Source organism: Trichomycterus rosablanca, chromosome 5, assembly GCF_030014385.1.
Source record: "Trichomycterus rosablanca isolate fTriRos1 chromosome 5, fTriRos1.hap1, whole genome shotgun sequence".
NCBI lineage: Eukaryota > Metazoa > Chordata > Actinopteri > Siluriformes > Trichomycteridae > Trichomycterus > Trichomycterus rosablanca.
In genome coordinates, this window is record NC_085992.1 from 41,751,488 (window position 1) to 41,776,176 (window position 24,689).

Sequence of the window (24,689 nt, forward strand, 5' to 3'; positions counted from 1 at the left end):
TGAGCAGTGCATTGTATACAGAATAAATGAATCAGTTTATATAATTACTAAATTAACTGTAGTAGTTTTTAAACATCAAAGCGTTTGCTGTAATGTACAATGGTCATATTCAGCTAATGTCGACATTACTGGCACCCATGGTAAAGGGTGGCATTGGGTGAAACATTTTTAAAAATATATTGAAAATAAATTTAAATTGCATTTAAAACACGCATATGGTGAGTATTTTACCCATGGTGTAAAAAGGTTGCCAATTTGCAGAACATGGTACTATTTTGGGGTTATCAAGTCTATCAAGATTTAGATGCCACCTGCAGACTACTTTAAATGTGTGAAATATATTTTTACCTTTCTTTAAACATGAGCACTTGATGTTCACTAGATCCTACTGGTCTTACTTTGACTTAATATAGGTTGTTGTACACAGATCTGTTGGGTACAATATGCTTAAGGTGAGATTGATATAAAAAAAGAATGATAATACATAAAAGAACCACTTTTAAGTTGTTAAGATCTGTCAAGTTTAGCAGCAGAGGTCCAGAGGCCCGTAATCATGGGATAATTGAGACAAAGTATTAGACAAAAATAACCCAAATAAAGACAAAACTATTAGACAGGGGCGCCCAGGTGGCTCTGCTGAGATTCTGAACTTCCGAGTTTGAACCTCAGCTCTGCTACCGGTCGGCTGGGCGCTCTCTAGCGGGCATAATTGGCAGTGCCTGCAGCGGACAAAAATTGGCCACTTAAGTCTTCTGGGAGGGTTAAAGACCGGACTAATGTGGGTGGGGTCTTCGGCGCTGTGTGGGAACCTTGGTTGGTGACCTGAGGCACCTGTGTGCTGAGCTCGTCGGGGGAAGCGTGGGGCAGGCAAGTGTGCCGTCCGGTGTGTGACCGGAGGGCGGATTGACTGCGTTAAATTGAAACATCTAGATCAGTGGTCCCCAACTTTTTGCCACATGGACTGGTTTCATATCAAATATAATTGCACAGCCTGGTGGGGGTGGGAGGATTTAAAACAGAATAATTATAGAAAGGAAAATCAGAGTGAATCCTAAGCTTTGCTCCCACCTAGTGGTGACTGGAGACAATAACACCCAAAGAGATCTCTAATTATTTATTCTTTCTGTGCAGCCTGGAAATAAATAACCCATGGACCGGTACCAGTCCACGGCCTGGTGGTTGGGGACCACTGATCTAGATGACCCTTAAAAACGTTTGGGATATTATTTTGTGGACTGATGAAGCAAAGGTGAAAGACATGGGTCGCTTTACATCTGGTGTAAATCTAACACTGCATTCCACCTTATAAACCTTATACCAACAGTTAAACATGGTCTTGGTAGTGTGATAATTTGGGTAATACAGGTTTGGAATCAAGCTTTTGTCATGATCATCTCAGCTCCCTGACCTTAGCTTTCCCTAGGGCTTTCATTGCTGCATTTTGATTGCAAGTGGGTCTTTTTTGTGTGCTTTGTGTACATGAAGGATCTATTTTTGGAGGTAAAATTGCATTAATGGAGCTGTGGTTTAATAGGGACAATGTTGTCACTAAATAGGGACTAAATGTCGCACTGTCATTTAGCTAGAAACAAACAGGAAGTTCATAGAAAGGCCATACTGTGTGGGGTAGGATAGCATTTACACCTAATACAAACAAGCAGAACATAGTCATAAAATTTATTAATCTTGGTAAACAGCTTTTACTGTAGCCAGTATCAGTTTTTTTACTTATATTAGTCAGGGAAAAGGTGTTTAGCAGACAAGATCTGCTGGTGTTAGTTTTGATTTACATTGTTGAGCAGTAAAAACAATGTACATAAAAATTACATAACACATTGATAGGAATAAAGTCTCTTGGTATGTTAGTGGATTAAGAATCAAGTCTGCTTGTTTAGCTTTGCAAAAAAAAGACATTAATGGGATGAAATTGGGCACCAACATGTACAGATAGGAAGGTTTATTGGTTTATTTTTATGAGATTCATTTTACACATTTACAAAAAAAAAAAAAAGTAAAATGTGAGAAATAAAAATAGTGGTCCAAACAGTAAATCAGCCCACTGTCCAATCCCAAAGTCCCTCAGATGAACTCTCCACGAATGGGTAGTGAATAAGAATGATGTTGTTGCCAGCGGTAGCGCAGACTGGCCAGTGGAGAATTCTTAGAGGATTCAAACTCAGGGAAACCCAGCTGGTTGAGGATGGTGTAGATGCCAGCTTTGGCTGCCACCTGCCAAATCAAGAAATAAAACATGATTATGCTTATTCTACAAATGCTGTGGAATGTACTTCAAATCCTTTTTATTGTGTTGCATATTGTGTGCATTAGTGCTTGTAGTAGAACTGTCAGGTTTTATCAAACTCAGATAAATGATATGTTTTGCTATCACACTTACAACTGGACAAAAATACACTGAAATATTTTTAAAGGAAAGTAAATGATGACATGTATAAACCAGGGATTAAAACATAGGGTAGGCTCATTGCATTTCAATAAAATGTATTATTTATGTCTCAGGCATCTTAGTGTTTACTGCCAGTTCCTATGCACTGACAGTGAGATTTAATCATGCATTAAAATACATAAATAAATAACAATAAAAACTTGAATTTAGATAGCTGGGGCATCACGTCCTGTTACTGGATTAACTGACGAGGTGTGTTCACTAAGAGTATTGCTGTGCATCCTGAGTCAAGTAGCTAGCCGGCAAGGAAATCTAACTGGTGCTAGTCAGTTGTTTCATGCCACCACAATTTATCAGTAAGCTGATTTTGGCTTTTTTATAAAGAAAATAAAAGTATCAGAATTAGGAAGGGGCCCCGGGCTTACTTTGCTTACTACAGGACCTGGAAGCAGTGAATTGCCACTAACTGTTAAACGGTTTGAAGGGAACACTTCATTCATGATTCTGGAAACTTTAACCCCTACAGAAATGCCTACATCACATTCAACTCACACATATTACATCTAGCTGCCATATCCTGTCTACATTTACACCTGCTGGTGGCGGTGGGCCAGTGCCCATAAATTACAGGTCACTGGTTCAAGCCCCACCACTGCCAGGTTGTCACTGTTGGGCCCTTGAGCAAGGCCCTTAACCCTCAATTGATTAGACAGTAGATACTGTCACAGTAATGTAAGTCGCTTTGGATAAAAGCGCCTGCTAAATGCTGAAAATGTAAAAACATTTTTTATCATTATTTTAAAACCTTGAAAGTAGTATAAAATGTAGTATAAACTAGTATAAAAAAAACAAATTTTGTTTTTATTTTAGTGGTAGCTAACTTCTTTTACTTTTAAGCACAGACATTTTAAATGAAGAAAAAATAATAAATAAAATGGTATCATTAATGTTAATTACGGAAGGTTTACTACATTAATACTGTCACCATTGCACATTTCTTTGTTTTTTTTTCTCTGACCTGATACATCCACTGGCTGAACGGTCGTCTCCAGGAGTCTTTCTTCTCCAGGTGAAGGTAGGTGTTAAATAGAATGAGGTAAATATAGCGCTCCAGGTACTGCAGACTTCTCAAACGTAACTGCTGCAATTCAGCCTCTGATTTAGCTGTTTTGATCTGAAAAAGAAAAGAAAGTTCTACTGTAAACATGGACAAACATGGCCTTGGTTTTTCTAAATATTTTTTTTGTATGTTTTTATGCTCACAAACGGTGAAACCTATAATGCTCCCCAGAAAAACAGTTTTATAGTGGTTGAATAATAAGTAAATAATGTGAAGAACTACACTTGTGTTTTGTACTACATTAACTACATTACTATGTATTATGCCAAATCAACAAAAATATAATGTCTTTTAACTATTTATAAATACTGCGATTGAGACTTTATAAAAACAACTTAAGATAAGCTTCAGCAACACATTTGATGACCTGACCAACATTTACAATTTTGGCATTTAGCTGTCCCATAAGTGACTTACTGTGACAAATGCTATTCAAACAATTTAGGAGTTAGAAGCCTTGCTAAATGGCAGCAGCAGCCTGGCTAGCACTTGCACCACTGTGACACTTAGCTTATGGATTTGCTTTTTCAGTTACTTTACAAAGTTTATAATGAATAATTTATGAGCTTGGCGATACACTTTTCCTTTGTACTTTATATGATTTGTTTGTATTTCAGTCTCAAAACAATACAAACCTGTAGTAACCTCTATTACATGTCACATCAGTGATGAGAAAAAGTACACTTTAGTATTTGCTGTTCTGATAGAGTATGATTAAAAACTCACAGAATAAACTATATGCATGCAGTCACATACTGAAAATGACCTTTAAGAGTTTCAAGGAACATGTAACCACATGAAAAGCCTAACATTCTTTGCATTTGCAAAACCTTAGTAGAAAGAAAAATGGTTGCAGCAGCTGAAAGTTGAAAGCATGTCATTTATTGTACATAATTGTTTTCATAGTCCTGACAGGAATAGGAGAAGCTGAAACATCTGAATCCAATAATTACATATTTTCGGTCATATATTGTATATTTATAGCTGTTTACAGTAGACAGTGAATTAGCTGGTAGAGTGGTTGCTCTACAGCAAATTGGGACCAAGAGACCTGCATCCTTGTCATACCTACTTCAAACACCAGAGGAAAACCAACCTGAGCTTTCAGCTTTGTGCTCAGTAGTTAAATGGACTTACCTACAGCTGGTAATAATCTATTGTTTGAATTGACTCATTAACATTTACATTTGCAGTATTTAGACACTTTTATCCAAAGTGACTTACAATTATGACTGAATACAATTTAAGCAATTGAGGGTTAATGGCCTTGCTCAGGGACCCAACAATGGCAATGTGGCAGTGGTGGGACTTGAACCAGCAAACTTCTGTTGACTAGTTCCATACCTTAACCACTGAGCTACCACTACCCTATTATTAATCCCATTGTTCCCCCTCACTAATCGTTCTTAGTACTTCTTAGTATGCATTGTAGTTTAATTTATCAGTGCCCATATATGGTCTTATAATCTTGTTTCTAGGAAGTATTTGCAAAAACTCACCTGTTTATATGAGCATATAATGATCTCACGTAAGTGGTAATGCATAGGAGTCATGGTTTCACTGACGACATCCAGGGCCGTGTCCACTTCTCTTTTCATGTGGTTTCCATTAGGTAGCAGTCTGACCAGCTGCATCACCACCTGAACGCACAATACATACAGTACTGAATTTTATCATATCTTTAAACATAACTGTCAACATATACCAAGCATGTTTGCAAATATGCATATATGATATGTATTGTCTCTTAAGGTTTTTGCCAATATCTAAATGACTTTTAAGTACATTAAGTACATGAATTAAAATTAACAGCATACCTCAAACTCGCCCTTTGTGTACTTTGCATCTGGGACACTCACGATTTCCTCTTCCTCCAACTCAGGAAAGCCCTGCACAAATTAGTCAGAATAAACTAAATATATATCTGTTTACCTACATTTTTCAGTAAGATGGTAATGGCATGGGCTAATTTTTATTTGAAAGGTAGGAAACACCCTGGACAGGTTGCCAGTCCACCACATGCCAAACACACACACATACATTCACATCTAGGCCCATTTTAGTAGCTCATATTAACATGACTGCATGTCTTTAGACTGTGGGAGAAAACCGGAGCTCTCAAAAGAAACCCACATAGACATGGGGAGAACATGCAAACTCTACACAGAAAGGACACAGACTGCTCCCAGGACCCAGGCAACAGTGCTTCCCAATGGACCATCATTATTATTATTTATAAAATATATTGAATTATTGAATCTTACTACAGTACATGGCCAAAATTATGTGGATACTGACATCAAACATTCTGCTATAACATCCTTTACTGTGTTGGGATTGCTGTTGATTAACCATTTCTTATGAGACGTGACTAGAGGCGAGGGTTGGAAGCATTTCCCTGGTACTGTACAGTACACTACATTACCATCTTTAAAAACATTTATTAATATACTATTATTTTTAATGTGATGTCAAATTTTGGGTCAGTCTCTGACTTGTCAAAAACTATGGTAAATGTCACTGAACCTGAGAACAATATTCAGTACTGGTGAAAGCAGTCATATATTAGTATGTAATCATGCATTTAAGAAACTGTTTAGTGTGACCTACATTAAAATGCCAGAGAGTCAGTGTGGCAATAACCATGGCAGTAGTTGTTCGGTCTTTGCCGTCACTGCAGTTGAAGATGAACGCTGAGCCAGAGTCTTCAGCAAGACTGTGCTTCATGGCCTCCAGCAGCCGGTCGAAAAACTACAATTCAGCAATAACACAAATATCATCTTCACAGATTTTATTTAGTTTAGTAACATTTTAATACGTTTTCAATTAAATTCAGTTACAAAAAGTGTATTCATTCACCTCTTCCTTTGGAGCACAACATTCGGAGAGAGGGATGCGCTGATATGTGAGGCCTGGGTGAATGTTCTTCTGCTGACTAAAGAGTTCATAAACAGTCTGACAGCTTTTCAGCATTTTCATTTGTTTCTCTTGCTCGAGAATAACCTCAAGCCACTTCTCGCTCCTGAGAATGTCCTCCTTAATCGCCAACTCCAGCTTCTGTGGACAAGTAATGTTTTCGATGAACTTGGGTGGTTAATTTTTTAGTTTTGTATACAACAATATAGACATAAGAACATGCAATCTTGCAATTATCATTATTTATTTATTTTTATTTTGTTTACTATTTTACTTGTGCATTTTCTCCCTTTTTCTTCCAATTTAGCAGTCAATTAGTCTTCTGCTGCTGGGGACCTCAATCGCATCTGAGGAGGGTATAATTGCCTGACACATGCTCCCTCTGAGATGTGTGCAGTCCATCAACCCGGCGAGTGCCTGTCCAGGGGGCGTGGCATTATGAGATTTTTTTACTTCACAAAACAATGACTGCTGTTTTAGGACGTGTGTGTGTCTTTAAGAGAGGTGTATAGTGGGAGATGCTCTGTTCACAGTATCAATATAAGTGATTCAGGAGTGGATTCATATGAAGCAAAGCGTAAGTTTCTTTTCTCAGATACCTCTTCGTTGTTACTGTTATTAATGAATGCTGCGGTTTTAAAATAAACACCAGCTACTACAGAACATTTTGTGTGACTCGCTTACCTTAAAAAGCTCTTAAACTGGCTATCACTACAGAGCGGTAGCCAAGTCAGACTCATTCTACCTGTGGAGCTAAAAGTTTCAGTCAATGCAGATTATCCTGAACTAACAAACTTACTTTTGTCTCTGCTTGGCTTTTTAATTCAATGTCCTCACAAAGCAGCAATGCATCCACACACTCAATCACTCACTTACAACGAGGGACAATTTAGTGCAGCCAATTCACGTACAGATTTGTTTTTAGGAAACAGTAAAGCTAAAGGTGATTGACTACCTTAAATTGCCCCCAAGTGTACGTGGCTAAGTGAATATCTGAGTGAAATACCCTGCAATAAATTAACACCCTGTCCAGGTTGTATTACTGCATTCAGGCCAGTGTTTCTAAGTGGCACCAGACCAAAATCCTGACCAGATGACATAGTTAGTCATTATGAACAAGATAAAAATAAAATCAACACAAACAACTTAGCAACACATATAGCTACACGAGAAAGGGCTGAGTTGGCTTATTTCTTGTCTTAATATATTTGAAGCCTTAAATCTCTCGGGTCAGTTTTAAGATTTGATACCAGAAAAGACAGCTGTACACACAAATGAACTGGAAGCACCTCAAGTTCTTGTGGGCTTTGCACACACACTGGGATTGGCTGCTGCAGACAGCCAGACTCTCTAGGTGTGAACATCTGTCCATTCCCTTCCAACATCTGCTCCTCCTGAAGATTCACCCAAAGCATGGTGGAATGCTTCCGTCGTTCGTCTGTTAGGTACGATAACACTGCAGATACGGCCTGCAGCAGAATTTTTAATATTCTTAGCTTCTCACTCGCATTGCAACATTAGTATGGATTTAAATATTTACCAAAACATACTGTACTCTACCTCAGAGTTTGGCTGGGCCATGCCGTACACAGCTGTTTTGAGGACACGTCTGAAGTTGGACACTTTCATTTCCTTGACTGTACCAAGTACGTCTGGGGCCAAATACTCGCTGGCAACCTTCCAAATAAAAAATGGAATGTGTACACAGTGCATGTTTATGCGATAGGTGTATGGATGCTGTGAGCAACCTCACAAATAAAGGGTGACATTAGTCATTTCAAAATTATAGGAACATAATGCAGAAAACACTATCTTTTTAAATTGTTTATCCAGTTCTAGCCGGTAATTATTAGCCTCACCAGTGTCCTGGCTCCATCAGTGACAAGGCTGGCTGGAGATGAAAGATCTGACCGATCCATACTGCCTAGCAGCCTGTAGATCCATGCATTCATACAAAGCCACTGACTAAAAGTCTGGGCAAACATCTGGGAATACTACAGAAAAAAGGCATATAATAGAGTAATTAAAATTAAATAATTACAAATTTACTACAAGACCAAAAGTATGTGGACACTCGTTATTATTAGGCTTAGGTATTTTAGCCTCACTCATTGGTAAGAGATGCATAAAATATACAGTGTATCACAAAAGTGAGTACACCCCTCACATTTCTGCAAATATTTCATTATATCTTTTCATGGGACAACACTATAGACATGAAACTTGGATATAACTTAGAGTAGTCAGTGTACAGCTTGTATAGCAGTGTAGATTTACTGTCTTCTGAAAATAACTCAACACACAGCCATTAATGTCTAAATGGCTGGCAACATAAGTGAGTACACCCTACAGTGAACATGTCCAAATTGTGCCCAAAGTGTCAATTTTGTGTGACCACCATTATTATCCAGCACTGCCTTAACCCTCCTGGGCATGGAATTCACCAGAGCTGCACAGGTTGCTACTGGAATCCTCTTCCACTCCTCCATGATGACATCACGGAGCTGGTGGATGTTAGACACCTTGAACTCCTCCACCTTCCACTTGAGGATGCGCCACAGGTGCTCAATTGGGTTTAGTCCATCACCTTTACCTTCAGCTTCCTCAGCAAGGCAGTTGTCATCTTGGAGGTTGTGTGTGGGGTCGTTATCCTGTTGGAAAACTGCCATGAGGCCCAGTTTTCGAAGGGAGGGGATCATGCTCTGTTTCAGAATGTCACAGTACATGTTGGAATTCATGTTTCCCTCAATGAACTGCAGCTCCCCAGTGCCAGCAACACTCATGCAGCCCAAGACCATGATGCTACCACCACCATGCTTGACTGTAGGCAAGATACAGTTGTCTTAGTACTTCTCACCAGGGCGCCGCCACACATGCTGGACACCATCTGAGCCAAACAAGTTTATCTTGGTCTCGTCAGACCACAGGGCATTCCAGTAATCCATGTTCTTGGACTGCTTGTCTTCAGCAAACTGTTTGCGGGCTTTCTTGTGCGTCAGCTTCCTTCTTGGATGACGACCATGCAGACCGAGTTGATGCAGTGTGCGGCGTATGGTCTGAGCACTGACAGGCTGACCTCCCACGTCTTCAACCTCTGCAGCAATGCTGGCAGCACTCATGTGTCTATTTTTTAAAGCCAACCTCTGGATATGACGCCAAACACGTGGACTCAACTTCTTTGGTCGACCCTGGCGAAGCCTGTTCCGAGTGGAACCTGTCCTGGAAAACCGCTGTATGACCTTGGCCACCATGCTGTAGCTCAGTTTCAGGGTGTTAGCAATCTTCTTATAGCCCAGGCCATCTTTGTGGAGAGCAACAATTCTATTTCTCACATCCTCAGAGAGTTATTTGCCATGAGGTGCCATGTTGAATATCCAGTGGCCAGTATGAGAGAATTGTACCCAAAACACCAAATTTAACAGCCCTGCTCCCCATTTACACCTGGGACCTTGACACATGACACCAGGGAGGGACAACGACACATTTGGGCACAATTTGGACATGTTCACTGTGGGGTGTACTCACTTATGTTGCCAGCTATTTAGACATTAATGGCTGTGTGTTGAGTTATTTTCAGAAGACAGTAAATCTACACTGCTATACAAGCTGTACACTGACTACTCTAAGTTATATCCAAGTTTCATGTCTATAGGGTTGTCCCATGAAAAGATATAATGAAATATTTGCAGAAATGTGAGGGGTGTACTTACTTTTGTGATACACTGTAGCTGTACTACATAGTACAATTGCTCATACTGTAAAAGCTCACTGTCCTTTAACGTAAAACTGGCCTATAGGCTGAAGTGACAAAAGGCACACCACCACAAAATCAAAAGCAGTGAATATCAGGAGAAATCTAACTGTAAATTTTATAATGTATAATTTGTTTTATTTCTTTTGGACTGTGTCCCGTAGTTCCAATAATGGGACATGTAAAGAATTTTGGGCTTTGAAGCAACACGCTGAAAAAACTCTTTCACCCACACTAGGTGGGTTCATATAGAGAACCGTATCGCACACTTAAGTCATGCACTGATCTACAGTATCTCCCGTTTTTGTGCAGGTGCCATTAACCAGCCAGCAGAGGGCGTAATTGCAGCAGTTTGAGGAATCCCTCTGGCCCTTCCTTCCCAGACAAGCCAAGACATGTCCTTGTTTTGTGCCTGGTCGACCAATAGCAGAACTGAAATTCAAACTTGTGAGTTTGAAATGTCAGCACTGGTGGGCTAGCGTGTTTAACCACTGCGCCGCCCGAGCACCCTAACTTAAAAAAATGTTATAACAATTATGTTTAATGTGTTAATATTGACCAGTCCACAAAACGGCCCATTTTTTAAAATTCTTCCATATCTTAAAATTAACAAATGTCCACATAGAGGGTTTTAATGTGTTTGTGTGTGTCGCAATGTGTTGTGTGTTTGTTTCTGTTGTGATGATTTACTTTACCTGATCATGAAGATACGCATTGAACACTATCAAGAAGAAATAACACTCAAGACTCTGTAAAGTCCTTTGCAGGAAATAGCCCTTAGTGCTGCTTCCCTACATGTTTAAAATGACATGTTTTTAACCAACCAACTTTTCACAATGCTTTCACAAAAAGTCTAAAAATTTAATTAATAGTGAGTTATAAATATAGTTTACAGTGTGCTTACCTGTATCTGGTAATCCTCACAAATACCTTCCATTTTTCTTTTATTTTCATATATTGCATCTTTGATGTTGTGCATTTCTGAACACATTTCAATTGCTCGGTCGACCTGTGGTGAAAAATAAGAATACATTAATACGAGCCAAAACATACCACTGTTGTAAAATGTCACTGCAGCTGTGATGTCTTCTTAACTCAGTATGAGATCTAACCTCAGCAAGCACTTGTCGTCCTTTAGGAAGATGACTGATCAAATGCTGAATCACTTGAAACTCTGGCTGCTGCTTTACCTGCTCTTCCTCTTCCCTGAAAATAAAGACTATTTAGTTTAGTTGTTTAGCTGTATCCACATAATCTGAATTTTACTTCCTCTGCTGCTGATGACCTGCACTCCTGATGAGAAGAGCCCTGACTATTACACATCCCCTTAGACACATGTGCAGTAGCCGACCGCTTCTTTTCACCTGCAGGAGGCAGGTTTGTATAGATCTGTGCAATGCAAGAAGATTCAAGCACTGATCTCCATTATACCGTCTCAGGCATCATCAAACAGCCAGCAGTTATGAGTTGCATCAGTTATGAGGAACCCCCTCCAGCAATCCCACCCAAACAGACGAGCCAATCATTGTTAATGTAGGAGCCTGGTCTGACTGTAGCAAAGCTGAGATTCGAACTTGTAACGAACGAGTTTGAGATGTAAGCTCTGGTGTGCTAATGTTTTTTCACCACTATGCTGTGCCCTTCCCTCATGGTTTTTAAACAAAACTAGAAAATGCACATTTATTTTACAATTTACCTACAAAAAAGAAATGACAATCAATTACATTGACATTAAAGAGAAACTAAAGTAAAATATTAATAATTTAATAATAAATTATTTATTTAAATTTATTATTTAAATTATTTTAATATACAATAAAATTAATAAATAATATTTTATTTACTGAAAGAACCTACTGAGGGATTAAAAAACATAATATAAATAATATTAACATAATTTCCACCTTACTCAAAAATTAAATTTGTTAACTAACTGTAAAACATTAATTTCAGTTATTTTAATTGTGTATATTCATTTACACAACTGCTGACAAGTCTATTCTTACTCCAGGCGACCATATGGATAGTGTTTCTCTAGAACATCCTGTCTTCTCTTTGGGTCTCATAAACATTCTAAACATTAGAATAAAATAAATTCAAAGCAACCTTTTTAGTGATACTTGCTGTCTAAAGTTTGCTTCTTCATTTCTGCTGCTATAATATAAGTTAAAAACTACGGAGCCCAGCTGATGACATACTGTATAAACACAGTTGGACTACTGCAACTCCCTCCTGGCAGGTGCTCCTATGTCCACTATTAAACCCTTGCAGCTCATTCAAAATGCAGCTGCTCACCTGGTTTTTAACCAACCTAAACACTGCCACATCACCCCACTGCTGCCTTCTCTTCACTGGCATCCTGTAGCTGCACACATTCAGTTTAAAACACTGATGCTCGCCTACAAAGCCAAAAATGGACCAGCCCCAAGTTTTTTCGAGGTCTAACAAACCCCACTCTGTACCACACAACCTCCAAGCCACTAGTCTTGCTCAACTTGATCCTCCACCCAGGACTCGAGGAAGACAAGCATCAAGGCTCTTCTCTGTACTGGCACCCAAGTGGTGGAACGAACTTCCCTTGTCTGTCCGAACATCTGAGTCTCTTGTTGTCTTTAAAAAATGATTAAAAACCCATCTCAGCTGACATGTACTTACCTACTCACTTACTTACTAACGCTCTTATTCTTATTCATTTCTTGCAAAAAAAAAAAAAAAAGATTTTCAGCAGATTTATATTCTTGGACTGTTGTCTACTTAAACTAGAGTAAGGTAATGCCTACTATGGAAGCACTTCTGTAAGTCGCTCTGGATAAGAGCGTCTGCTAAATGCCGAAAATGTAAATGTAAACAAAAATAATGTGTGGTAATGAGGACCTAATGCGTGGCCACAATTTAGTTGGGCGTGGAAACGAGATATCCAATTTTGGATTAAAACTTTAAGCATTAGCATATATAAAGCTGAGCTTCCCTTTCTTGGACAAACATGTACATGAATATCCTGAGAGCAAATATACAATTCTGTATGCTGGAAGTTAGCTGTGGCCAAAATAAAAGAATTGTGGCGCCAAGTCTTACCATGGCCTTGTATTAGAATCTCCTTCTCACACCTTACTTAGTTGTGGCCACACGTTATTTTTATAATTATTTGTTCAAGATCACCACCAGGGCTCAGTAGAAAACAAATGTTGCCAAAAAGTGATATACAGTATGACATACACTTTTATTACCTGTTAGCTCGTTAAATTTTGGGTCTATACTAAAATATCCCTCTCACCTGGAGGTATCCTGTGTCCCAGTAAGGTGCTGTAATACTAATGTACCAAGGATAAGGCCGACGTTGGTTCGTCCAACTCCAACCTGGCAACTGAAAAGCAGTGCAGGCAGAGGTCTGGAGCCATCATGCAACACTGAGAGGCTCGGGTTTTCCTTTAAAGAGAAAAAAACACTGTGTGTAAGTTTTTGTGTTTGTGTGTGCACGTTATGGTCAATTATTTGTGGACAACCAAACCAAACTTTAATATGCTGTTGGTACCCCTTTATGTTTTCTTGTAGTATGGCTTATCTTTTCATTTCATTTTGAAACAGGACACTTTGGTTTACTTTCATTCATACATAAAAGCATTGGTGAGGTCTAATATATTTGCATTTGGGGCAGTTGTAGCCTAGCAGTTAAGGTACTGGACTAGTAATCAGAAGGTCACTGGTTCAAGCCCCACCACTGGCAGCTTACTACTATTGGGCAAGGCCCTTAACCCTCAATTGCTCAGACTGTATACTGTCACTTGTATAAGTCACTTTGGATAAAGGCATCTGATAAATGCTGAAAATGTAAATGTAAATGCATTTCTTTCTGATTTTCTTGACAAATATGTGCACACTGATCCAGCTATAGCCAAAAGATCAACTGGAAATCTCTATTTGCCCAGCGTTTTAAAATATGGCTATCAGAGATGACACATGTAGCCCAAATGGTTGTTGGACAAATTAAGTGGATTTTTTTTCTTACTTATTTCTCATTTATTGTTATTATTATCATCATTATTTGAAATCTGTTGTTGGTGGGAAGTAAACTGGGTTGTGTGTTTTTTAACATTTTATATATTATCGTTCTGCTTAATGCTGAAATTAATAAAACCATCAATAAAATATTTTTAAAAGCATTAGTGAGGTTGGGCTTGCAGTTGGCATTGCAGTTTATTCCTAAATGTGCTGTACAGGGTTTAATTTTTTTACACTGAACTAGGTAAACCATTTCCTTATTGACTTTGTTTTATTCATTCCTCCTTCACCAAACTTTGGGGATACAATTTTGTTAGTCAGCTATAGTGTTCTGTGTGTCAGTCGATTTTGACTGATGCTTTGCATTGTACTCGTATGTTAGGTTTGTTTGGGGCTGCTTGGTGATGAGAATCCATTCCATAAAGCTCCTAAAGAACAGATCTTGTACTTACAGGTGGAATTTGGAAAAGTGTTGGGGTGAAGAAATTATTTTACAAGCTTTGTTATTTAGCACCCAGTGGTCCTATTTTGTTATTTCTGTGAAATGTTAAAAAGTTAACAGTGCCCATTAAGAGTTACTTAGCTCTTTAATTATATGCTTGATTTAACGTACTGCACTGGGTGTGGCTGATATCGAAAAACACTAATTTAATTTTGTGGTAACGCTAGTTGACTGTCACTATAGCAATGAGAGTCTGTCACCAACAGTCTGACCCGGACTATTTCCAGTTTGGACATTAGACAGAAAATCCAAATTATGACACCGAAAGTGATAAAACACCTTATTATATACAGACCAAAATAGCCAAATTGGTTACATAACTAGATGATCGGACCATCTGGAATATGTTCCCCAAATGGTTCCAGAAATCTCCTCCAGATAAAGACCAGCTCTAATATGATCTATGAGGTGATCTCTGCTAATAATAATAAACCAGTTTAAGTAGTAAATTACCTGTACTGGCCTTTTACAGTACCTTAAGTTGTCACAGTAAGACCTGGCCTGACCTCTGAGTTCCTGCTTGCCATAAACATTCTAGATTAAACACTTTAGACATTTCTTACAGTCTGTTATTTTCTTGTCAAGATGTGTAATAATTCTGGTGCAAGATCCTGTTGTCACCCACACTGTGGTTTATCTCACCTGCCAGATCTGCCTCATCTGCTATTATTCGGTATTTGGGGCACTTGGGGTAGCATTTCTGAGCCCCCTCAATGTTTTCTTTTTGCCATCTTGTCCTTCCTTGTTATTATGTCTTAAGTTAACTAACTTAAGGTGTAATTTCTGACTTTCTGTGACAATGTGTTTACTCTTACCTGATAATTAAATAAATGCATGAAGATTAAATTACTGTACTGAATCTGTTGGTTTAGCAAAGTAGTAGCAAAGATGAATTAGCATTGCTTGTATGTAAACTTTAACAAACTTCACACTTGTAAATATAGTCTAGCTTTATTTTCTTAACAAACATTATTTAACCCATCATGTAGCTATTAGCTTTAGCATTGGCATTTGGTTGAAAGCACATTTGCCTTAAGATTAGTAGGTCCTAACAGGAGCACTTCATTCAGCTGTACTTTTTCATTCTGGTCTATATACTTGATTTGGCACAGCTTGTGTGCAGGATGTCGCAACCTTACTTAACTTTATCCGGGTTTGGGTCCAACACTAGCATATTCTACTGCGCTGCCTTAGGGCCCACTTTGAATGAATTTTATTCATTTTGGTGGCAAATAATTGTATTATATTGAAAAATGTTCCTACTCTATACTAATAAATTAACCTATAATATCTTACTAAACACTATAAAGTATAAATAAAATTAAAATGTAATGTTAGTTCCAATTTAAACCATTTAAAACTTGTTTTAACTATCCTATATTAAAGATATTTTGATAAGCTACTAAGGATATTGATAATTTTGGGCAGATTGAAAATATTTGTCATACATACATACATACAGTATACATGTGTACAGTACAATGAAATTCTTTATTTGCATATCTCAACTTCTTTTGAAGCTGGGGTCAGAGCGAGAGGCCACCATTTTACAGCCCCCCAGGAGCTGAGAGGGTTAGGGGCCTTGCTCAAGAGCCCATCAGTGGCTGCATGGCAAAGCCAGGATTCAAACCCACATGCATCTAGTTGGTGACTATAGTGCTTTAGTGTTAATGGCCTAAACTAATACATATGTTCTTATGATGCAAGATGCCTAGAAATTCTATGTAGACAATGATAATATAAATTAGATTATAATAAGTTATAAAGGTCTTACCCTGAGTACATTTACAAAGGCATCAAAATCCTCCTCCAGGGGTGCCCCGTCCATAGGAAGTGGAAGCCTGTAATATCTAACACAAATTGTCTATGGATTATAATCAATATACACTGATTAGCCATAACATTAAAACCACCTCCTTTTTTCTACACTCACTGTCCATTGTATCAGCTCCACTTACCATATAGGAGCACTTTATAGTTCTACATTTACTGACTGTAGTCCATCTATTTCTCTACATACCTTTTTAACCTGCTTTCACCATGTTCTTCAATGGTCAGGACCCCACAGGACCCCCACAGAGCAGGTATTATTTAGGTGGTGGATGATTCTCAGCACTGCAGTGACACTGACATGGTGATGGTGTGTTAGTGTGTGTTGTGCTGGTATGAGTGGATTAGACACAGCAGCGCTGCTGGAGTTTTTAAATACCGTGTCCACTCACTGTCCACTCTATTAGACACTCCTACCTAGTTGGTCCACCTTGTAGATGTAAAGTCAGAGACGATCGCTCATCTATTGCTGCTGTTTGAGTTGGTCATCTTCTACACCTTCATCAGTGGTCACAGGACGCTGCCCACAAGGTGCTGTTGGCTGGATGTTTTTGGTTGGTGGACTATTCTCAGTCCAGCAGTGACAGTGAGGTGTTTAAAAACTCCATCAGCACTGCTGTGTCTTATCCACTCATACCAGTGCAACACACACTAACACACCACCACCATGTTAGTGTCACTGCAGTGCTCCACCACCCAAATAATACCTGCTCTATGGTGGTCCTGTGGGGGTCCTGACCATTAAAGAACAAAGTAAAAGGAGGTTTAAAAAGTATGCAGAGAAACAGATGGACTACAGTCAGTAATTGTAGAACTACAAAGTGCTCCTATATGGTAAGTGGAGCTGATAAAATGGACAGTGTGTGTAGAAACAAGGAGGTGGTTTTAATGTTATGGCTGATCGGTGTATACTGTAATGTATAGCAGAAAAAGTGGTGTTGCAGCTAATACAGGAAATTGTGTTAGAATATTTTATTTGCTGCAGGGTCAAAATGAAGCAGACATCCATTTTAGTTTGTTGGTTTTGTTCCAAATCTAGTATAAAGCCTTCCAAAAAGAACAGAGAGCAGCAAAGAGGGGGAAGTGTTTGAGTGTTCAGTGTATATAAAAACATCACAATCTGAGTAACATATTACCTGTGAGAGGGCAAACCGAATAGTGGTCTCTTGTAAACCTCCTCGGTCACATGTATGTCCTCCTCAGACACAATTCTGACACGCTGTGGCTCATCTTTAAAGTTTTCGATGTCATTATAAAAATAGAAGCTGTTGTCACTCAGTTTAGCAAAGTCACACAGCTGAGAAAAATAAGAGTATAAAAAGTGCACACGTTAAAATCCACAAGAATTACACGTGAATGATGTAGATTTACTTCCAAAATAATGCAGGCGCGTGAATGACCTGCCTCTTTTCTGATGGAGAGTTCCAGCTCTTCTGCTGTGATCACTCGTTTCAGGTGATGAATGTTCTCATGGAGGTTCTCTTTCCTCCTGGGAGTGTACGGAATAAAATCTTTATCCAGATGCAGGAAGACGACTGGCTCTTTCCGCACACAGAAGAAAATCACTTCCTGTACGCATGGCATTCCATTAAAGTGGGTCCAATATTTATTGACTTTGGAACATATTGGTGAACAGAGTGTATTTTGCTATTAGTACTATTTGAGAAATGTAATGGACATAACTGATCTGAGTACCACTGACCTCATATGCCTCACTCTCGAGCCTCTGCAGGACCTGTTTGAAGCCATTCAGGCTGGGCTGGCCCATGCCAAATAGAGGGTAGTTTCCCTTGGCTTTGCGGAAGTTAGGGGCCCCATAACTTCCTGTAGTGTTTAAGACATCTACTCTATTGTTCACATCTTGAACCATAAAAAATTCCCCCTAGGCAATAAAAAATTAATATTGTCAGTGAGATACCCACACAGTTTTACTCATCACTGTAACATCACTTTACATTTAGAAAATGTGGGTTTTTTGTTGTTATTGTGGGGTTTTTTTCATATATTTTTAAATTTTTTATGGTTTTGGACTTTTCAAATATTATTAGAAATTATTAAAGACAATAATAAAAGTCAAGAATATCAGAAAAATTCTTCAAAACTTTCAAAACAAAGTTCAGATCCATGTTTTTTAAATAATACGTTCATCTAAAAATGAAAGTGTATGACAAATTCTGTTGGGTTTAAATATAATAACAAAACACAGCAATTTAGATGATTAATTTGAATAGACCGCCTTTATTGGTCATATATACAGTACATATGCACGTGTGCAGAAAAAAGAAATTCTTTTTCCACATATCCCAGCTTGAATGGAAGCTGGGGTCAGAGCTCAAGGTCAGCCATTGTACTGCATCCCTGGAGCAGACAGGGTTAGGGGCCTTGCTCAAGGGCCCAACAGCGGCTGCATGACATAGAGGGTTGTGTCAGGATAGGCATCCAGTGTACAAACTGAGCCCAATTTGGTATGATACTGTGGCAACCACTAAATACAGGCAAAATAACAAAAAGAGTAGACTTTGGGTGTAGTGGTGACCAGGTGAACTGAAGCAGCAAATTGCATTTCCCCCATAACCATAGTATCCCAAGATGCTAGCAAATTGGCATCAATATAGGACTTTTGGTGATATCATGGACTTTTGGGGTCATGTCTATAACATGACTAGCAGAAACAAGGTCTGTGTTCTATTAACAAGGTCTGTGTTTTTCAGATACTGTCCGATGATACACTTGCTTTTAATCTGTTTTATTGTGTTCCTCCAGCTGCATTTATTTACATTTACATTTTTGGCATTTAGCAGACGCCTTTATCCAAAGTGATCTACATTACAGTTACAGTATACAGTCTGAGCAATTGAGAGTTAAGGGCCTTGCTCAAGGGCCCAACAGCAGCAACCTGGCAGTGGTGGGGCTTAAACCAGTGACCTTCTGGTTACTAGTCCAGTACTTTAACCACTAGACTACAACTTCACTTTAGCAATAACTGTTAACTGAAAACAATTAAATAATAAGGAAAGTTAAAAACAAGTTTTAAAATAAAGCAGCAGATATATTTTGAATCAGGCATGAAACTTTATAAGCAATACGTATATGTTAATTATATTTAAAATAAATACTAAAATGTATAATTCCATATTTACATAAATAATAGTCATGTTGCATGTATTATAACCTGTGCCTATTTATTTTTTAAGACTTAGTAAATTAGCTTCAGAATGGCATGCTTACCAGCACCAGGTAATGCTCAGGAAGTGTATCAGATATTCTCCCCACAGAGTAGTTGGCTGATAGGATCGTGTCATGAATCTGAAACTCCTCCCTGCAGTTATACCTGCTCAAAGAAGTATCACTCAGTCTCTGTACAAAGGTTTATGCACAATCAAAAATCCCATTTTATAATGTTTGTTGCATACATTACACTCTCACAGTGAGCTAATTTAGTCGGAATGAATAGAACAGGTATTGTGCAAACAACATAAATGGCAACCCTCGTAAATGGTGCACCCACACTGACTGGATTAATGACTTAGTAAAAGCACATTCTGTAATTGTTTGTGAGAACATTTTGGATTTATTAAACAATTACTATAAAGAAATGTTTATAGGGTTAATTCTTACGTAATAACCACAGGAGCCACTTTGTTGGTGATGATAGACTTGGCCCTGCTGTTGGGAATATTCAGTGCTTGCAGAGAGCTGCTCCTTGTTGAGATCTCATCTTCAGAAATGGAGCCACTTTGGTGACCAACGTGGTGTGTAGGCGTTACTAAGGCAGGCTGGGACACTGCACTCGCAGTAGTACCCATAATTCCTGCAGAGCTGCAATCAGACCACACAGAAAGAGATTTAGATAAAAGACACATTAACATTTAACAGTCACAGTTACTGGGATGCATAATGCATTTTAAAAGGACAATATCAATTAACTTTGAGCTGTTGACTTTGCAGCATGTGCCAGAACGGGAGGCACCATTATCTCATAAACAGTGGCACAGTCATAAAAGGTTCTCATAAAACCACAGAACAAAATGTAAAATAAGAGGAGAAACTTTCTGTAGTGAATCACCCATTCAGAAAAAAAGAAAGTGTAGAAGATTTATATAAAACATTACTTCAGACATCATGCCTATCGTTTGATTTAATAAAAATGTCTTACGGTCTGTCAGCTCTGCCAATAGCGTTTCCTCTTTGCTTCTTCATTCCAGACATCACTGAGTCAAGTTTTTGTCAAACAAACCAACAAACCAACTTCTGACCTGCTAGCACTTTTTTCTCAACATAATAAGCCCTGTTTCCCAAAAAGATAAAAGGTGACCAAACGTTCACAACTCTAGTCATGTGGCTTTCTGGTTCTTGTCTCACACTGGCAAAGCTTTTGAGTCAGCAAGAGAGAAATACTGTACATCTGGCAGCCAGACGGTTGTGTGGGCGGCTCCAGACATTCACAGGACTGCCCCCTTCGTGGAGCAGACCCAGAAGACATACTCTCCCACACCAACTGACGCTGAACACTGAGTGCCAAAACCCAGCTGAACTAAATTTAAGATTAGAACTAGATTTATGTTTTGTTTGTGTGTGTGTGTATGTGTGTGTTAGGGTTGCCTGGCCATAAAACACATATATTTGCAAGAAGCTGTGAACATTTTGTAATGTCCTGGATACCTGTGTTTAGTCATATTACTCATAAAATGTGTTATTCAACATTTATAATACAGAGCTTTAAAAAATACTAAGCCTACTAAAAAGATTTATAATATAGTTCCTTCAGTTTCACTACCCCATCATGCAGGGTAAGCACCACAAAACACATAATTACAGAGCGGGATTACACCCTGAGCAGGGTTTTAATACATAATATACACTGATCAACCATAACATTAAAACCACCTCCTTGTTTATACACCCACTGTCCATTTTATCAGCTCCACTTACCATATACAAGCACTTTGTAGTTCTACAATTACTGACTGTAGTACATCTGTTTCTCTGCATGCTTTGTTAGCCCCCTTTCATGCTGTTCTTCAGTTGTCAGGACCCCCACAGGACCACTACAGAGCAGGTATTATTTGGGTGATGGATCATTCTCAGCACTGCAGTGACACTGACATGGTGGTGGTGTGTTAGTGTGTGTTGTGCTGGTATGAGTGGATCAGACACAGCAGCGCTGATGGAGTTTTTAAACACCTCACTGTCACTGCTGGACATGGGCAGCGTCCTGTGACCACTGATAAAGGTCTAGAAGATGACCAACTCAAACAGAAGCAATAGATGAGTAATCGTCTCTGACTTTACATCTACAAGGACCAACTAGGTAGGAGTGTCTAATAGAGTGGACAGTGAGTGGACACGGTATTTAAAAACTCCAGCAGCGCTGCTGTGTCTGATCCACTAATACCAGCACAACACACACTAACACACACTAACACACCACCACTATGTCATTGTCGCTGCAGTTCTGAGAATGATCCACCACCTAAATAATACCTGCTCTGTAATGGTCCTGTGGGGTCCTGACCATTGAAGAACAGCATGAAAAGGGGCTAACAAAGCATGCAGAGAAACAGGTGGCCTACAGTCAGAAATTGTAGAACTACAAGGTGTTCCTATATGGTAAATGGAGCTGATAAAATGGACAGTGAGTGTAGAAACAAGGATGTGGTTTTAATGTTATGGCTGATCAGTGTAGTACAGTACAGAATGCATTTATAACAAGTCACTGATCTAATCACAAAGTAGTGCAAATCTGGATACAAGACCACCGACACAGTAAACAGACAGTACATCAGTGCTCAGTTTAATACATGGTCTGGGCCATGCCATCCCCAATATGACCTAACAATCATCAAACTAAAGGGCACCCTTTCAGCTGACTACTGTAGCACCAACTGTCACTATGCCTGAGTTATAGAGGTTGACGGCTAAAACTAACGACATTGTCTAATTAACCACAATGATTAACATTCACATTCATTTGCCAGAAGGGCATTTTTGGAAAAGCTACAAGCAAGAAGTGTTTACTCAAGAATAACAGATCAATGGCCACAACAAATTTCAACAAAGTGGCAGAATGTTTGAAGTTATATTTTAGGCTTACATTTAAAATGTGTGTGGCAAAGATCTAACAAAGCTTATTGACCATGCAACACTTTCACTACTGTAAAATATGGTGGTGGTGGCATCATGTTATGGCATTGCATTAGGGATTGGTTATTTATTTATTTGTTTATTAGGATTTTAACGTCATGTTTTACACACTTTGGTTACATTCATGATAGAAACGGTAGTTACTTGTTACACAAGATTCATCAATTCACAAGTTTAACGTCAAACACAGTCATGGACAATTTTGTATCTCCAATTCACCTCACTTGCACGTCTTTGGACTGAGGGTGGAAACCGGAGCTCCCAGAGGAAACCCTTGCAGACACGGAAAGAACATGCAAACTCCACACAGAAAAGAGGGGCTGGGTGGTTAGTATTCAGTGTAATTGACTGGTAAACGAATGGTGCACAGTACACAAAGAGCTTAGATTTTAAAAGCCAGCCAGTCTGGGCTGAAAACTCCACAAGTCATGTGTGGGTTATAGAGGTGTCATGCTGGATAAAAAGCTACACAGATAAGACTAGCACCGCTCTTCTGAAAGAATCTGTTTATACTCCATGAACCATGCCCTGATTAAAACTACCGTATATCAAATGGATTCAGAAAAAGAGACTTACATTCCTTGGTGACGGTCCCTTTATGCCTGTGTATATGACTTCACTGCAAGTCACTGCAAGATTTGGACACAGTGTCCCTTGCATCAAGAACAGCCGTGCCCTTTTAGGACTTGATCAAAATTCAATTTGTGTTACAATGGAATTGACAAAAAGGCCAGGAAGAAAATCTATAAATGGCCAGGAAAAGAGCCAGGATGCATTTGTGCAATGTCATACAGATAAAAGGAAGGATACAAGCACCAAAGAGGTTTAGTGGCCAGGAGGAGGGGGTACTAACGACTGACATATCCCTCTCAAAACAAGTGCAGGGATAACTTCAATGAGGTTGACTTCTGTTCGGAAAGACATGTAATGCACTTCAAGTGTGTTGAGTAATAGAAATAGTTTTAAAAAGTGCTTTTACACACCCATGGTTACCACGTGAACAAACATTTGCATATGTGTACATGAGCCTTTGTGTTTATGGTTGAATTAATGGCAACACATGTTCGCCTTCTCACAGTTTCTCACATGCTGTAACTAAATATTATATTGCTTATCCAGAGCCACATGTTTGCAATCTGTTTCTCAACATGGATAACAAGGCTGCTTTACACTCTATTCAGATATTATACAAGAAACATCTGTGATAAGCAAACCTTAAACTTTTATATGGCCTAGGTGGTCTAAATGCCAAATACTAAACAACAGGAAAACAAATTCAAGGTTAAAAACGCATATTCCCTCAGCATGTTTAAAAAACAACTAGTTCATGTAGAATATAGTTAGCATGTTCTAAAAGTCAAAAAAGGATAACAAAAAAATAAATGTTATTAAACTTACCTGGTCACTTATTTACTCATACACCCATAAGCTTTTCACTGTGAAGGAAAGTAAAGCATACAAGTAATCCAGTCTGATGTGTCTTGCATCATTAGTTCCCTTAGAAATGACCTCTCTCTATGGATTCTTTCTTATTTGGTCCTCAGTCATGTGGTCAGTGTGAATACAGACTAACTGGACTCGTCCCAACATCCTGCTGCAGAGTGGCCGAGCCTGGTGTACACTGAGAGAGGAGGGGGAGTGGGCAGATACGTCTCCTCACCACCTCTTCGACTCACACAGAGTGAGGATATGACAGAAGGATGTGGGGGTGGACATGAGACACTACTCTCACCAATCAGCAAGTCCATCTCTTGGCAACGTAATGCCCACATTTAAACATGGGAACATAGAGAACAGGGAGGATTTACAATGAAAGCAAGTGAGTCAACAAAAGCTTGTGTTAAGAGGCTCCAATACTACGAGAAGAGAGATTGTCAGCGGCCTTGTCAAGAACCAGCGAAATCAAAGGCAGAGGCAAGGAAACAAACAGTGCCAAACTGACAGGGTATTAGTCTGAAATATGAACATTTAACCCCAACTCTATCATTTACTAAAAATACTTTAAATTTTTTAACCTTAAAAA

The 24,689-nt window shown here is 38.9% G+C and overlaps 1 protein-coding gene across 2 annotated transcripts; it reads right to left on the reverse strand.

Annotated features, from left to right (window-relative positions):
- Nucleotides 1-1,942: 1,942 nt before the first annotated feature.
- pald1b (phosphatase domain containing paladin 1b) lies at nt 1,943-24,137 on the reverse strand. Of its 2 annotated transcripts, none has more exons than XM_062995219.1 (20): nt 24,065-24,137; nt 20,141-20,341; nt 19,751-19,853; nt 18,225-18,404; nt 17,927-18,091; nt 17,659-17,819; nt 16,467-16,542; nt 13,466-13,617; nt 11,304-11,397; nt 11,096-11,200; nt 10,887-10,982; nt 8,300-8,434; nt 8,001-8,117; nt 7,730-7,909; nt 6,384-6,581; nt 6,135-6,275; nt 5,342-5,413; nt 5,024-5,164; nt 3,423-3,578; nt 1,943-2,229 (listed from the first exon to the last, which is right to left on the reverse strand). In XM_062995219.1, the coding sequence occupies exons 2-20, from the start codon at nt 20,326-20,328 to the stop codon at nt 2,080-2,082; spliced, it is 2,610 nt and encodes an 869-aa protein (XP_062851289.1). In that variant the 5' UTR covers nt 20,329-20,341; nt 24,065-24,137; the 3' UTR covers nt 1,943-2,079. The 2 variants fall into 2 exon arrangements, with proteins under 2 accessions (XP_062851289.1, XP_062851288.1); XM_062995218.1 differs by lacking the exon at nt 24,065-24,137 and adding an exon at nt 20,679-20,759.
- Between the last annotated feature and the right edge of the window lie 552 nt (nt 24,138-24,689).